General features: G+C 50.7%; 1 protein-coding gene across 3 annotated transcripts in view; it reads left to right on the top strand.

Annotated features, from left to right (window-relative positions):
• The window catches only part of LOC115910772 (collagen alpha-1(XXVII) chain-like), a 149,035-nt gene that overhangs the window by 96,975 nt on the left and 38,974 nt on the right, over window positions 1-13,086 (top strand). For all 3 annotated transcript variants that reach the window (XM_030961168.1, XM_030961167.1, XM_030961169.1), the window contains 8 exons: window positions 5,489-5,542; window positions 5,895-5,939; window positions 6,057-6,101; window positions 6,304-6,357; window positions 7,070-7,123; window positions 9,322-9,375; window positions 11,132-11,185; window positions 12,434-12,487. In XM_030961168.1, coding sequence (XP_030817028.1) covers window positions 5,489-5,542; window positions 5,895-5,939; window positions 6,057-6,101; window positions 6,304-6,357; window positions 7,070-7,123; window positions 9,322-9,375; window positions 11,132-11,185; window positions 12,434-12,487 — 414 coding nt within the window. The remainder of the gene's footprint in view (window positions 1-5,488; window positions 5,543-5,894; window positions 5,940-6,056; window positions 6,102-6,303; window positions 6,358-7,069; window positions 7,124-9,321; window positions 9,376-11,131; window positions 11,186-12,433; window positions 12,488-13,086) is intronic.

The following is a 13,086-nucleotide window of genomic DNA, read 5'->3' as shown; positions in this document are numbered from 1 at the left end:
CCTCCTCCCAGCTGCCAGCCAGAGATCCATCCCTGCCCCTGAGCTTCTCCTTCCAGCAGGCAGGCACAGGCACTGCAGTATCTGGCTCTGGGGTTGTCCAAGGTTCCCTCACTTAAACCACCTTCAGCTTCTGACATCCATGCTGGCCTCAATTCCTCAGCCCACAAGGACAGCTGGATTCAGCTCCCAAGACAGGAGGTTGCCTGGTGTCAAACCCTCCAGGGAATTCCTGTGGAACATCAGCTGCCACCAGCACTGCCCATGCTCAGAATGGCACATCCTGCAGCAGAGACCTTCAGCTGCATGGCCTGGCTTTACACTTCCCCTCCAGATGTTCAGCCCAGCAGGTCCTGTGCCACTCCCTCCCTCTGGAGATGCCTCCACAGAGAGAGCCAGACCTCAAAGTGCATCCCAGCCCTGCAAACAGGAATGCAGCAGTGGCTGCTGTACCCTGACAGGCTGCAGTGCCTGCAGAAATCACCTCTGGATGTGCAGAGCATTGAGGCAGAAAGGAGGCAGTGCCTGGGGAAAAGGGAGCATTAAGGAGTTGGTCTTGCCCTAAGGACACCAGTATTGGGTAAAACTCTGCCTAAAGCTCTACCAGCAAGGACTGAGCCTCTGGATCTGCTGCTGGTGCTTCTGCTCTCAGCTCCCATCGCTGGGCTGGGCTCTGGTGGAGATCTGGTGCTGTTTGAGCACTGCAGTGATTTCATCCATGCAGAATTTGTGAGGCAGAGAGATGCACGTCTGAGATCCCCAGCAGGAAGGACAAACCTGGGCTTTGCTGTGGAATTCTACAGATTTCAGTGGATGTGATGTAGGGAAGTCAGTACTGTAAGAACCAGCAGATCTCCTGCCTGGAGGATTTCTGGTTCAAATCTGTCTCATTCACATTTTCCTTCTCTTCATACTCTTAGAAGATATTCCAGGCACACAGTATCCTATGTTTGCCTACTTGCTCCTGTGATTCCAGCTCTTGCTTTACTCAGGATGGGGAAATGATCCCCCAGCTGTAATTTCACCCATTACCCTCTGTCTATCCCAGCTTGCAGAAGGGATGTAATTCAATTCAGAGTGGAAACATGAATGCAGCCCCTGCCAGATGTTTGTGGATTCCATGAGCTCTGTTTGTGGATGCTTCATTAAAGTTATTCTGCTTTTGAAGGAAACATAAATAGCAAATATGGTTTTGATTGTTAGGAACAATGGAGATTTTTGGGGTCTGCATTTATGTTGTGATAGCTTTCACAGTGTCAAGATATGTATGTTGTAGAAAGAAAAGCTTTTTAGAAATTGTAACCTTCTTTTTAGTCCTGACAGAGCTATTGTTCCTTCACAAGTCTTTGTTTATTCCACCAAACTGATACTGAGCAATCTTCCTCAAATGTTATTTCCTTTCTAGTCTTCCCTAAGGAGAAGAAACTTGGACATGTGAGCCCAGGCTCATTTCCCTTCATCTGTACTCAGTGTAACACTTGGACATGTGCTTAACAACCAGCTAATGGCAGCTATGTACATGCTTAAACCTAATTATTTAGCCAAATCAGGGTTTAAATTTGGAGGCAGTTGGTCCAGCAAGCCCCTCACCCTATGTCATTTAAATCCTAAAGCACATTTCTGCTCCTCACAGCAGGAAAATGTGTGGTCTCCTAAGGATAATGTCATCAAATAGACTGGGAGTCTCTATGAAAGGCTGAATATCAACCAGAGCCATGATTTTGTAACCCACATTACAAAGCTGCACCTGAAATCCTGCTGTGCCTCACCCTGCCCTGTTCTCCTGGCCAGGGTGCCTGCCAATATTTCTAGAATTATATCCTCTCACTGCTGGGTTCTGGCTCAGGTGATACAGGGGAGCTTTTCAAATCCCAAAGCCCATTTCTCTTTTCCACTGTGCCATTCATCCATCCACTCCTGTAAATCCAAGACAAGGGGAGCACACCTGCACTCCAGGCCCTTTGCTGCTCCACGCCAGAGGGAAGGAATTGCTGCCTCTGCCACATGGACCCAGTCGTCTCCAGCATCAGCAACTGCAGGGATTTATAAATGCCAGGCATTTGTAAAGTGGTGTTATCTAAGCAAACCTGAAAATATTTGCCTTTCCAAGCCCAGCTGAGTTGTTGTTCATGGAGAAGTGGAGGGTATTGTTCTGCTTCCAGGGATCTTTCTGGTTGACTGAGAAAGCCTTAGAAGTGTTTGAGGAAAAGCTCTTTTCCAGATCCATGGCCAGGGATGTCTCCCTTTGGCTTCACTCAAGGCATCTGCTTGCTTTTTTGTTTGGCCAGGCTGTGATAGCAAAATATCAATATTTGGATAACTGGGTAAGGAAGGAGCTTTGGGTTTCTGGAAAGGAGCTACTGCCTGCAGCTTCATGCTGCTTTGGAGAGGCTGCTCACTGTCTGTCTGAGCTCTGAGAAGGTGTTTAACAGCAGGAAATGCAGCACTGCTCTGCAGAAACCCCTTGCTGAGTTCTGCAGGAGCATTGTCTGCCTCAGCAGCAGATATATCCCTATTGCCTCACCTGGCCTGGCAGAGCCTGGAGCTGGGCTCCCCTGCCTTCCTGTGTGAGATGTCACCTCCAGGCACTGTGGGAGCCCCTTGTTTAGCCTGGGGTTTCTGATAGCACTGCTGGGTGTGGCTCAGCACAGGGAAATGCTGGAATGCTGAAATGCTGTCCTGGCCTGCACTGAGGGTCTCAGGGGAGCCCAGGGGCTGTGCTCAGCCCTACCTGCAAGGCCAAGCTGCCAGGGCTGCAGGGGGAAGGCACCTTGAGGTCCTCTGAGGAGCCTTAAGGCTCTTGGCTTTGGGATGCTCCCTGGAGAGCTGCCAGCACCTCACTCACTCATCTCCAGCCAGTGTTGTCAGTAAAAGAGAGTTTTAAAAATTTAACTAATTGACTAAATGTAACTTTTCCTGTCAGAGTGGATCAGGGGAAGCCTTTATCCCAGGTTTCAGCCAAGGAGGCTGGAGAAGATGAAGTTGTCACATGCATTTGAGAATAGAGTGTCACTTTCTCCTTCTTCAGGTCAGATGCCAATGAGAGGTGCTGTGGTGGGATTAGGCAGGTGACTGCTGGGAAGGGAGATTGCCCTGGCAGATCCTGCCATGCTGCTGACAGGGCTCTGCTGGAAGAGATGAGGATCCTGTGAACACCTCCCCAGCCAGCCCTGGTGAGAGCCACAGCCACCACTGAGGGCACCCAACAAACCCCACCAGGCTCAGAGCAGCCCCTGCACTGGCAAAGGGCTGGACAGGGCAGGACAGGCTACAGAAGATGGGTCTGGAGGGCCCAGACTCATTCCAGTTTCCTTCCCAACTCTGACCTGGCTCATCACTGTAATTTCCATGTCCCACTTGCTTCTGATCCCTGTTCCCTCTTCCAGGCCTGAGCTAAGGAATCTTTGCCCTCTGCACATTCTCCCTCTGCTTCACTGGCAGCTCACCACATCCTCTCAGACAGTAGAGATGTAATTGCACAAAATATCCAAGTGGCTGCTCAAAGAAGAGGGGAACAGTCTGTTTTCCAGGGAGGATGAGCATTTGCTTGTTGAGGGTGCTTTCCCAGAGTGCCAACATCACACCCATGCTGCCTCCTCCCTTCCCAGTGCAGGTCTGGGTGTTTGCTGGGTGTCCCATCACCCAGGCAGCTCCAAGATGCCTCCAGGCCCTGCTCTCCCACCACCCCACAGTAACAGGACTGTCTGACTCCAGCTGACAGTAGCCCAGCTTTTTAGTGACCTTCTGGTCTTCGTCATTGTGCTTTGAGGTTTACAGGGACATGGATTAATAAAACTTTTGGTCTTCACTGCTCTCTGATCTAGGGGCCAGCATCAGCCACAGCACTTGGGGTGCTGGGCTGGTGAGAGGTGCTGTGACATTTGTGCAGCACAGCCCCAGCTGTGAAACACCCCTTTGGTTGTGGGGGTCCCATCTGGGGCACAGCCCTCTGTCTGTCTGTCTGTCCTGGAGGCCACGCTGAGCGTTCTTCAGAGCTGTGCCATACTGGCAGTGCAATGTAGGCTCTTGGTTATTCAGTCTCTGCTCCTCTGAGCAGCACAGGGCTTTGCCAAGCTCAGTAGGAGTTTTTGCATTATTTTATATTGACAATGTTTGTCTGCTGTAATAATTTGGCTGGGGTTCCTATACACTTCTGCTGTACACTGCTTTTCTTTGTGAGTCTCTCTCTTTGCCTGTCATCCTGGAGTTGCTTTTCTAACACACTGGCTCCCTAGCCCTGTTATTACTTTTGGCACTGGCTTTGCATCCCGATTAAGCACATTGGCTCCTGTTTTCCCTTTCTGCATTGGCCAGCTCTCAGAATTCCTCTTACCACTACGTCCTAGCACTGCTCTGTGCTTTTATTTATTATTTATACTGCAGTAGTGCCTAAGAGTCCTAACTGAGCTCATGAACCGATTATGAACATGATGTCTGTTCATAGAGTCTCTTCACACAGCCTTTTTTAAGTCTTTTATTTCCTTTCACTGTGGCTCTTTATTCTCTGTGTGTGTGACACACTGGTCTCTGGGGCTCAAATGGTGCAGAGGGTTGTGTGCTGAGCTTTCCTGAAAGATAGATGGTCTTTAAAGTCCCTTTCAACCCAAACTATTTTTTCTTTGATTCTCTGATCATATCCTTATCCTCTTCCCAGGGCTCTCCCCACTTGGAACCCTCTAAAAGAGCAAGGATGCACCTTCCTCAGTGAAGCCCAAGCTGTACCATGAACTGTTTGATTTTAGCTACTCACACCTGCTCATTTGCAGCAGGGTGTGTGTCCCACACACCTCCCGAGGCCCCTGTGCCCACCTCACTCTCCCACAGCCAGGAACAGAGGCCAGGCATGGCACCAGACCCTCCCCACCTCCATATGCATGAGCACCTGCCTGGTCCTTAACAGCAGCCAGATCTTTAAATATCACCCAGCTGTAGCTGAGGGCTTGGAGTTCAGCTGCCAGCAAATACACCTTTCTCTTTGGGAGGAATTTGGGGCCCAATGTGAAGGTACTGGGGCTTGTGCACCTCTATACCACACTGTGACCATGTGACAGTGTGGTGTGGCAAGGGTTAAGGGCAAAGGTGTTGGAAAAGCAAGGTTTCTAGGAAGGAAAAGGTTTGCTGTCAATGAGGCTGGAACTGCAAGTTTGTCTGTGCGCTGCAAAACTGTTGTCATGTAACCATTGTCTGAAAATAAGCTTGTTCCTGGCCTGCTTTTCTCCTCTGGCTTGGGTTAGTGGTTGGTAGTTGGTTTAACAGGAATCAAAAGTGCTGTGTGCTGGTAACAGTGAGAAATGAGGCAACAAAACACAGAAAGAATCCTTTTAGTGCTGGGCTCTGAGCTGCTGTGCTCAACCCAAGCAGGTATAAATTGGCTAAGCCAGGATTGATCTCATGGACTGTTCTGGTGGCCAAGGCTAAAGTGACAGCTGGATTTTCCAGTGAGCCATATGCTCTGTGTCCTTATTTTTGCCTCTCTTTTGCCTCCTCCTAGGGTGCCAGAGGGCCTGATGGCCCCGTGGGCGAGCCAGGGCCGCGAGGCGTCAAGGTGAGTGCCAAGGCTGCTCCCAGCTCTGCTGAGAAATGCTCTGGGCAGGATCAAGGTCACATCCTCCTGCAGGAACGGGGATGTTCAATTGCTCCATGAGGATCAACGTGCAAGAATGAGTCTCTTACAACCAGAGTGAAATCTATCCAGCATTGCTATTGGGGCCTTTGCCCACACTCCCAGCTGGTTGGGTGTTCCCTGGGGCATGATGTCAGGTATTTGGCTTCTCAAAAGCTGCAGGGAACTGGAAGGGATGATGCTTAAAAATGCAAGAGTAGATGGGCTGGGGCAGAAGAGCACCACCAACATCCAGTGCTCCTGCTGGATGTGTCTTTGTCTCTTTGTTTTGCAGGGCCGAGCAGGGGAGCCAGGCAGGGTGGGCCCAGATGGGCTGCAGGTATGTCCTCTGGGAGAGCCACAGCTGCCAGCCCTGGGGACAGCCACGTGTCCTCAGAGCACCACAGGTGTGTCAGCACATCCCCAGGTGATAACTGCTGTAACTGTGTGTTCACAGGGCAAGATGGGGGAGACTGGGGAGACTGGAGCACGCGGCTTCCCAGTAAGTGTCCATCCCTTCTGCTTCCTTTCACAACCTCAAGTCCTTGAGTCCTGGTCCAGGTGGAAGAATCTGGACCCTATCTTGCACTTGCAGGGCCACCTCTCCCCTCCTGTCACTGGAGCACTTTTGAGGTGCAATTTCTGCTGAGGAATTTGAATTGCTGCTGGGTTGGAGCTGACCCTGGTGTTTTTAATTTTTCTAGGGTGTCCCAGGACCTTCTGGACCTCCAGGAGCAAAAGGGGCTCCAGGAGACCCGGCAAGTGTCTTATCACTCTCTCTCCATCTGTCTTTCCTTGCACACAGACACTTCATTTCTTTGTCTGTCGCTTCCCACCACTTATCCCATTCCCAGCTTCTCTGTCCTTGCCAACTCCAGCGTGGTCAGAGATGGGAAAGACTTGGCTAGAGTCCTAGGAGCCAGAAGGAAAGACAAGGTCAGACCCCTGGAAAGCCAAAGGGAGCCATGGATCTACCAGGGAGAGTGTAGGATACAGCCTGGGGTGGATTTTGGAAGGGAAAGTAGGAAAGAAAAGCAAGGTTGGGTCTGGGACAGGGTCAGATGTAACAGGAGGAGTTGGAGTGTAGGTGGAGTGGAAGCAGGAGCAGGAGGGAGGCTGATGGTGTCAGAACTGAACCCACAGCTTTGGGGGAGTCACTGGGGACAGACAGACCCAAGGAGGGGCAGCAGTGCTGGACTGTGAAGGGAGAGAGCAAACCAGACACTTGCAGATTAGCCACTGCAGTTGTTTTAGATGGGAGCCAGGAAGGTCTTCTGAGCTCTTTGCCTGTTAAGGTGCCTCAGCACACCCACTGCTGGCCTCTCCACCCCTCTAGCCAAATCTTGCACAGTGAGAACTCCTCTGAGCTCTGGGAGGGAACTGGAGTTTCGCCTTGCAGACCATGGAAGTGATGGCCCTTCAGGAATGAAAACATTTGTGTGAAAAGAGCCTTGTGTCTCTATTTTGCAGGGTCCCCAAGGACCACAGGGGCCACCTGGGCCTTTGGGAGAAATGGGGCAGAAGGTAGGTCTGAGCTTTGCTGCTGTTGCTTTCCCCTTCCCTCAGGAGTGCAGGACTGAGGGAGGAGTGACCCTGCAGGGGAACTTCCCTCCACACCTTGCAAGGAAGGATTTCCCTGAAATCTGACAGTCAGCTTCCAAAACCAACAGTGAAAATCAGGAATTTGAGCGCCCTTTCCACCACAGTCCACAGACACCCAGCTGCTGGAGGTGCAGACCCATCTTCCCAACAGAAAATGCATTTCAAAGGTGGCCACGGCAGGGACCAACATTTTGCACCAAGGGGCAGAGTCAGGGAGCCAATACAAGCACAATTCAGGCTGAGTGCCAGTCCTTCCCTCTCTGACACACACAGGTCTGCCCAGATGGCCAAGGCAGCCCCAGCAGGAAGTTCAGCGACGCCTTTGCTGCTGACGGTGCTGCTGGGCTGGGGTTGCCATGAAGCACTGACACAAACACACCAAAACCGACCAGCAGCTGCCAAACACTGCCCCAGAGGAGTGCAGGGGATGCCTCCTTGGTTTCCCCCAACTCCCCTGCATTTTTGGCTTTATTTTACTCCTCTTAAAATAATACAGTCTTGGCTCTTTTATCCCGTGTGCCAGTGCCCCTTGCACAGCTCCTTTCTGTAGGTCCTGAGCTGTAGCACAGACGTGGAGGTGCCTTTGAATGCAGTCTATGCAAAGTGTGTGAGTCATGAAAGTTTCCATTCTCATGGCTGCTGGACTGGATGGAGTGAGCTCTCAGCATGGTAAACCACACTGGGGAGCTGGAAAGCTGCTGCTGAGCCACTCTGGATGCTGCCAACCAAGAAAGTACAGACCTTCATTCAAATCTGTAACTCTTCCAGGAGCCTTTCTCTGCACTGGCACCTCTGGAGAAACCAAAGCAGGATTTTTGCTTTCATTGGAGCTTGAATTTTCTCATTGCGTGACACGAGCGTTTGTTCACAAACCCAACACACACCCTGCTCCCTCCTCTGCTTGAATCCTTTTCAGCAAGCCAGGAACTGGCTTTATTCCCTGGGTAGCTCCCTTGACTATGTGCTCTTTTTTCCTTTATTCCCAACTGTAAAGAGAAGGGAGATTGTTGTCTGGAATGCAAATATCATAAGTAAATAAACCACTCAAATCCTTTAAAGAGAAGCTTTACTGTCCCATCTTTGGGCTGGTTTCACAGACTCTCATTCCCCACGCTTCTCAGAGGTAGGAGCAAATGTACAAGGATGAAAGCTCCCAACAGATCTTGGGACTAAAGATAGTGAATGACTGTGACCCCTCTGTCAGGGGCTGCACATGGAGCCGGACTCAATGAGAACAGTTTGCAAGGTCATTCTCACATCTTCCATCTTTCTATCTTAATTCCTATCTTTTTCCAGGTCAAGCATTCATTTTTGGCTCTTTGAGGAATGCCAAACCCCTCTACCAGAGTCTGTGCTCACACGAGAGGGTGAAACTTTCTCTCAGCCCATCCAGCCTGGGCTGTGGATTTCTGGTCTGAGCCCAGGTGTTGGCCTTTGAATATCTTCTGGCCCTGTACAGCCAGAGACAGCTGGCTGATGGATGTCAAGGCTAATCTGGCCAAAATTTGTGCTGGAGGGCTCAGTGTCACCTTGCTGACCCTCAGCTCCCTTTAGCAGCAGCACCATGGTGCCCCTGCCTCTCTGGGAAGGGGGGCAAAGGCTCAGCTGGAAGATGTGGGGCAGCTTTCCCCTCATCAGGAGGAGCCTGTTGGAGCTGAGGATGTGCTCACACAGGTGGGAATGGAGAGTGGAGCTGCAGAGAGCAAGAGCAAAAGCACAGCCAAACATTCCTGTGCCAGCCCAGCCTGCTGGACCCTTGCAAAGAGCTCCCAAACCCAATTCTGGACCTTTTCCCTTCCACCCCAGCTGGTTCCAGCGCTGCTCCCTGCTGGGGTTGCTAACCTTAGAGAGCAGAGGGACTGCAAGGAGCAGAGGAAGGTGCTTGGCAGAGGAGGCTGGGCAGAGGGGAGGTGTGAGAGCTGATCAGAGCCCTCCCAGGCACCAGGGGCCTCTTTGATGCTCTGGACCCCGGGCCAGCTCCAGGGAGGTAATTGCATTGCAACCAGGGCTTGGCTGTCCCAGGAGTGCTCTGCTAAAGGAGTTATGTCTTTGATCTTGCTTTCTGCTTTGTTACAATGGGTTTTTTCATTATCTTGTTGGGGTTTTTTTTTTGTTCCCAGGGACCGCCAGGCTCAATGGGACAACCTGGTCTTGCAGGTGAACCTGGCATGAAGGTAAGAAAAACCCTGAGTGTGGTTTCTCTGTCAAACTGGGGAGATAAATGGTAACTTCTGTTCCTGAAAGACTGAGTGACATTGCAGGTTTACCCTCCAGCAGCCAAAGCAGATAGATAGTGCATTCCATAAAAGATAAAGTTTAAAAAACCTAAAACTGGGTTAATTTTAGCCATTTTTACAAATTCCTCAGCCCCATCCTGAGGGAGAGGCTGTCAATGCCCCATCCCAGGGATCTTGTGCCTCAAGAGCTGTGAAGGGCCTGGGAAATGAAGCTCTTTGGATCTTTGCAAAATGAAGATCTTTGGATCTTTGCAGATCCAAAATCTCAATGGAGAGAGGAGTCCTTGAGGCTCAGAGGTCCAGGCAGCCTCTAATTCAAAACCAGAAGGGTCTTAGGAAGGTCTCAGACTTAAAAATACCCTCAGACAAGGTCTTGCCACAGTTTCCAAGGCTCAGCTCTCTGGGGACTGAGCTGCTCTGATGGTTAAGGGGGAAGGGTGCCCTGCTGCAGACCATGAATGCACCTTCTTGTCCACATAAAAGCCATCTCTTTGTTTGAGTAAAATCCCAATGCTGGGCTGCTCAGAGAGGGTTTTATTTCATCCTAACCCACTCGCTCTGAGCATTTGCTCGTGTGAGCAGAGCTTTTGAACAAACTCTATGTGGGGATTAAATGCAATTTCCTCTGTGCTGCTCTTCCCTCCCACCCCCCTGCCCATCCCTTGCCATGTTTTCCTTGGCAAACCTTCTGACACTTCACTGGAGCTACCGTGCCTTTGGCATCCTGACACTGCAGGAGTGTTTCAGCTCCAGTGCTCCTGGCTGGCCCTCCTTGGAGCAGGACATGATGATTTGCACAGACACCCCCTGACCTGCTGGCCTCACTGGGAAGTTGCTCCTCTCCAAGCTGGAAGGAGCTGGACCAAGACTGGTCTGTGCAGAGCAGTTTGCCGGGGGATGAGGTTCATGGACATCTCAAACTTTTTTCCCTTGAGTTTATGGATATTATGGTTATGGAATTTATGGTTATTATGGTTATGGAATTTACAGATATTGTGGTTATGGAATTTATGGTTATTGTGGTTATGGAATTTATGGTTATTATGGATATCTCAAACCTTTTTCCCTTGAGTTTATGGTTATTATGGTAATGGAATTTATGGTTTATGGATATCTCAAACTTTTTCCCTTGAATGTTCTGCATTTCCTGAGCTCTCCTCCATGCAGAGCAGGTGGCTTGGATGGGCACACCTGGGACAGAGCTGCCCCATGGCCATCCTACCCCAGTGCCACATTGGCAAGATCCACTTGTTTGCCAGCTCCTTCTGTTCACTCATGTAACTGCTATCAAAGATTCTGGTTCTTCTGGAACTGGGTCTAAAAGAGCTGTTGGGTTTTTTCCTCCCTCACTCTGGCCATGTCTGCCACCACACCACATTGCACCCACCCTGCTGCTTGTCTGTGAAGGACCATGCCAAAAATTCCTTCTGGATCTGCAGCTTCAAGCAGCTCAGACCCTCTGTGACACCTGTCCTGTCCACGTTTGCATCATTGAAACAGAGCCTGTGAGATGTGTCCTTCTTTGCTGCCCCTGTGCTGGGCCTTTGAGCCCCCTTTGAAACCTCAGCTGAAGGTGTTTGTGTGGGAGAATGAAAGAAATAGACAAAATTAGGAGTGCGGTGGGAAGTACTTCACGCTCCCTCGGTGTCAGTAAAAACAGCTTGTGTCCCTGTCTGTGCTTCCTTCCTTTTAGGGTGATCCTGGCCAGCTGGGGATCCCTGGAGAGCAAGGTCTCATTGGCCAAAGAGTGAGTATGGCCACCACCTCCTGTGCCTCATCATTTCCTGGCCACCTCCTGTGCCTCATCAGCTCCCCAGAGGTTCTGCCCTTGCTGTCCCACAGCCTGGACAGGCTGACCCTGTTCTCTGCACCCCAGCCCGTCGGAACCCAGGGAATTCCTCTGGCTGCCCTGGAGGGCTCCAGCCCCTGCCCAGGGGGCTCAGAGACCTTGGCACACAGCACAAGACCCCTGTGCCTTTGATCTTGACCCATGGAAAAAATTACCAACCTTATATGAGGATTTACAAACCATGAAAGTTTAAGTAGAATGATAGTGAATTCATCACAGGGTGAAAAATAGATTTTTGAGGTTTTTAGAATGGGGCTCTGGGTCCCAAGATGGAGGAATTTGGGTGTACCTTGTCCTTTTTCCTTCTTCTTCCTAGCCTCCATCTTCTGGGTGATGTTGGCATTTTTAGATTGGTTTAGAGTAGAAGCTCATTGTCTAACATAGGTGATGGGTATTGGGAAGTTATTGTGAATAAGGTACGTGTAGTTTTGAGTATAAAAAGACAACACCAGTGTGCCTCAACCCGACCTGCCAGACAGACCTCGGCAGGCCAGGAGGAAGAATTTTATAGATAAGAAACAATAAACAACCTTGAGAACGAGAACAGAAGAATCCCGACTCCTTCTTCAACAGCCAGGCTGGGGAAAAGAGTCTTGTACCTATGTCAGAGTCACTGTGAGCAGCTGAGATTTGAGACCAGCCCCTGGGGGAAGCACCTTCCCCCCAGAGCCCATCAGCCCGAGCCCAGCAGTGCCTGTGAGCCCCTGAGATGCCCCAGTGAGTGTGAAAGGGGCAGTGTGGGAGCACAGGGGGGAACAGACCCCTCCTGTTGGCCAGGGGCTGTGCAGGCTGGAGCAGAGGCAGCTCAGCAGGGAAACACTGCACACACTGTGTGGGCATGGCAGGGGGATGAATGCATGGATTGAGGCTGGCAGGGGCTGTGTCCCTTCCCAGGACTGAGGTCAGTTGTTGGAGCAGGAGGAGGAAGGCCCAGCTTAAATGAATTCAGCCTGAGCTCCTTTTCCCATAGCAGGTCCATGGAGGAGAAACTGGCTCAGAATAGAGCAGGAGGCTGAATTCCTGCTCCTGCTCCTTGTTCAGCATCAGGGTATGAGATGGGACATGTAAGAGTGCAGGGCTGGGCTCCCATCACTGCTGGGAAAAGCACTTTTAGGCACAGCCTTATGGTGTTTGTTCTGTCCACAGGGAGAGCCTGGGCTGGAAGGGGACAGCGGGCAGCTCGGGCCAGATGGGATCAAGGTAAGCCTCCCTCCATGGAGCTCCAGCTCTGTGCACTCAGGTCCCTGTGATTCCCAGAGCCAGCGTGAGGCTGAGGGGATTACTGGGTCCTCTGTGGAATAAACCTTTGCCCTGCAATCTCTAAGGATTTTTTTCTGCGAGCACACATAACAAACCCCTCCTGTTTCACTCCTCTGCCCACGTTTTTTGGCATCTGATCAGATCTCCAAAAAGGTCAAGTTCTTCAAAATCTGGTTTCCAACAATTTGTCTGTTTTATTTGAGTCTTTACAGATCAAATTTCCAACTAATCAGGAATTCCTGGGCCTGGCAAGGGAAATCAAGGATTGTCCATCACTCTCTCCTGCACCACTGACCAGAACAATGTTAGAGAGTAAAGAAACCAGATCCCCTTGCCTTGGCAGAGCCCCAGGATCTCACTCAGGGTTTGCTCTGCCTCTCACTGCTGTGAGTTTGCTACCTTGCCTTTGGAACAGGGCTCTGATTCCTGTCCTGCACAGCCAGCCTTTCCAAACAGGCCAACAATTTTGTTCCATGGAAAGAAAGAGCAGCCCATCCCACAACAATGCACTTTATTGCTTCTTTCTAGTTAAACTATTT

Source organism: Camarhynchus parvulus, chromosome 17, assembly GCF_901933205.1.
Source record: "Camarhynchus parvulus chromosome 17, STF_HiC, whole genome shotgun sequence".
NCBI lineage: Eukaryota > Metazoa > Chordata > Aves > Passeriformes > Thraupidae > Camarhynchus > Camarhynchus parvulus.
Note: the sequence above shows the minus strand (reverse complement) of the source record. Positions and strands in the feature narration are given on the sequence as shown.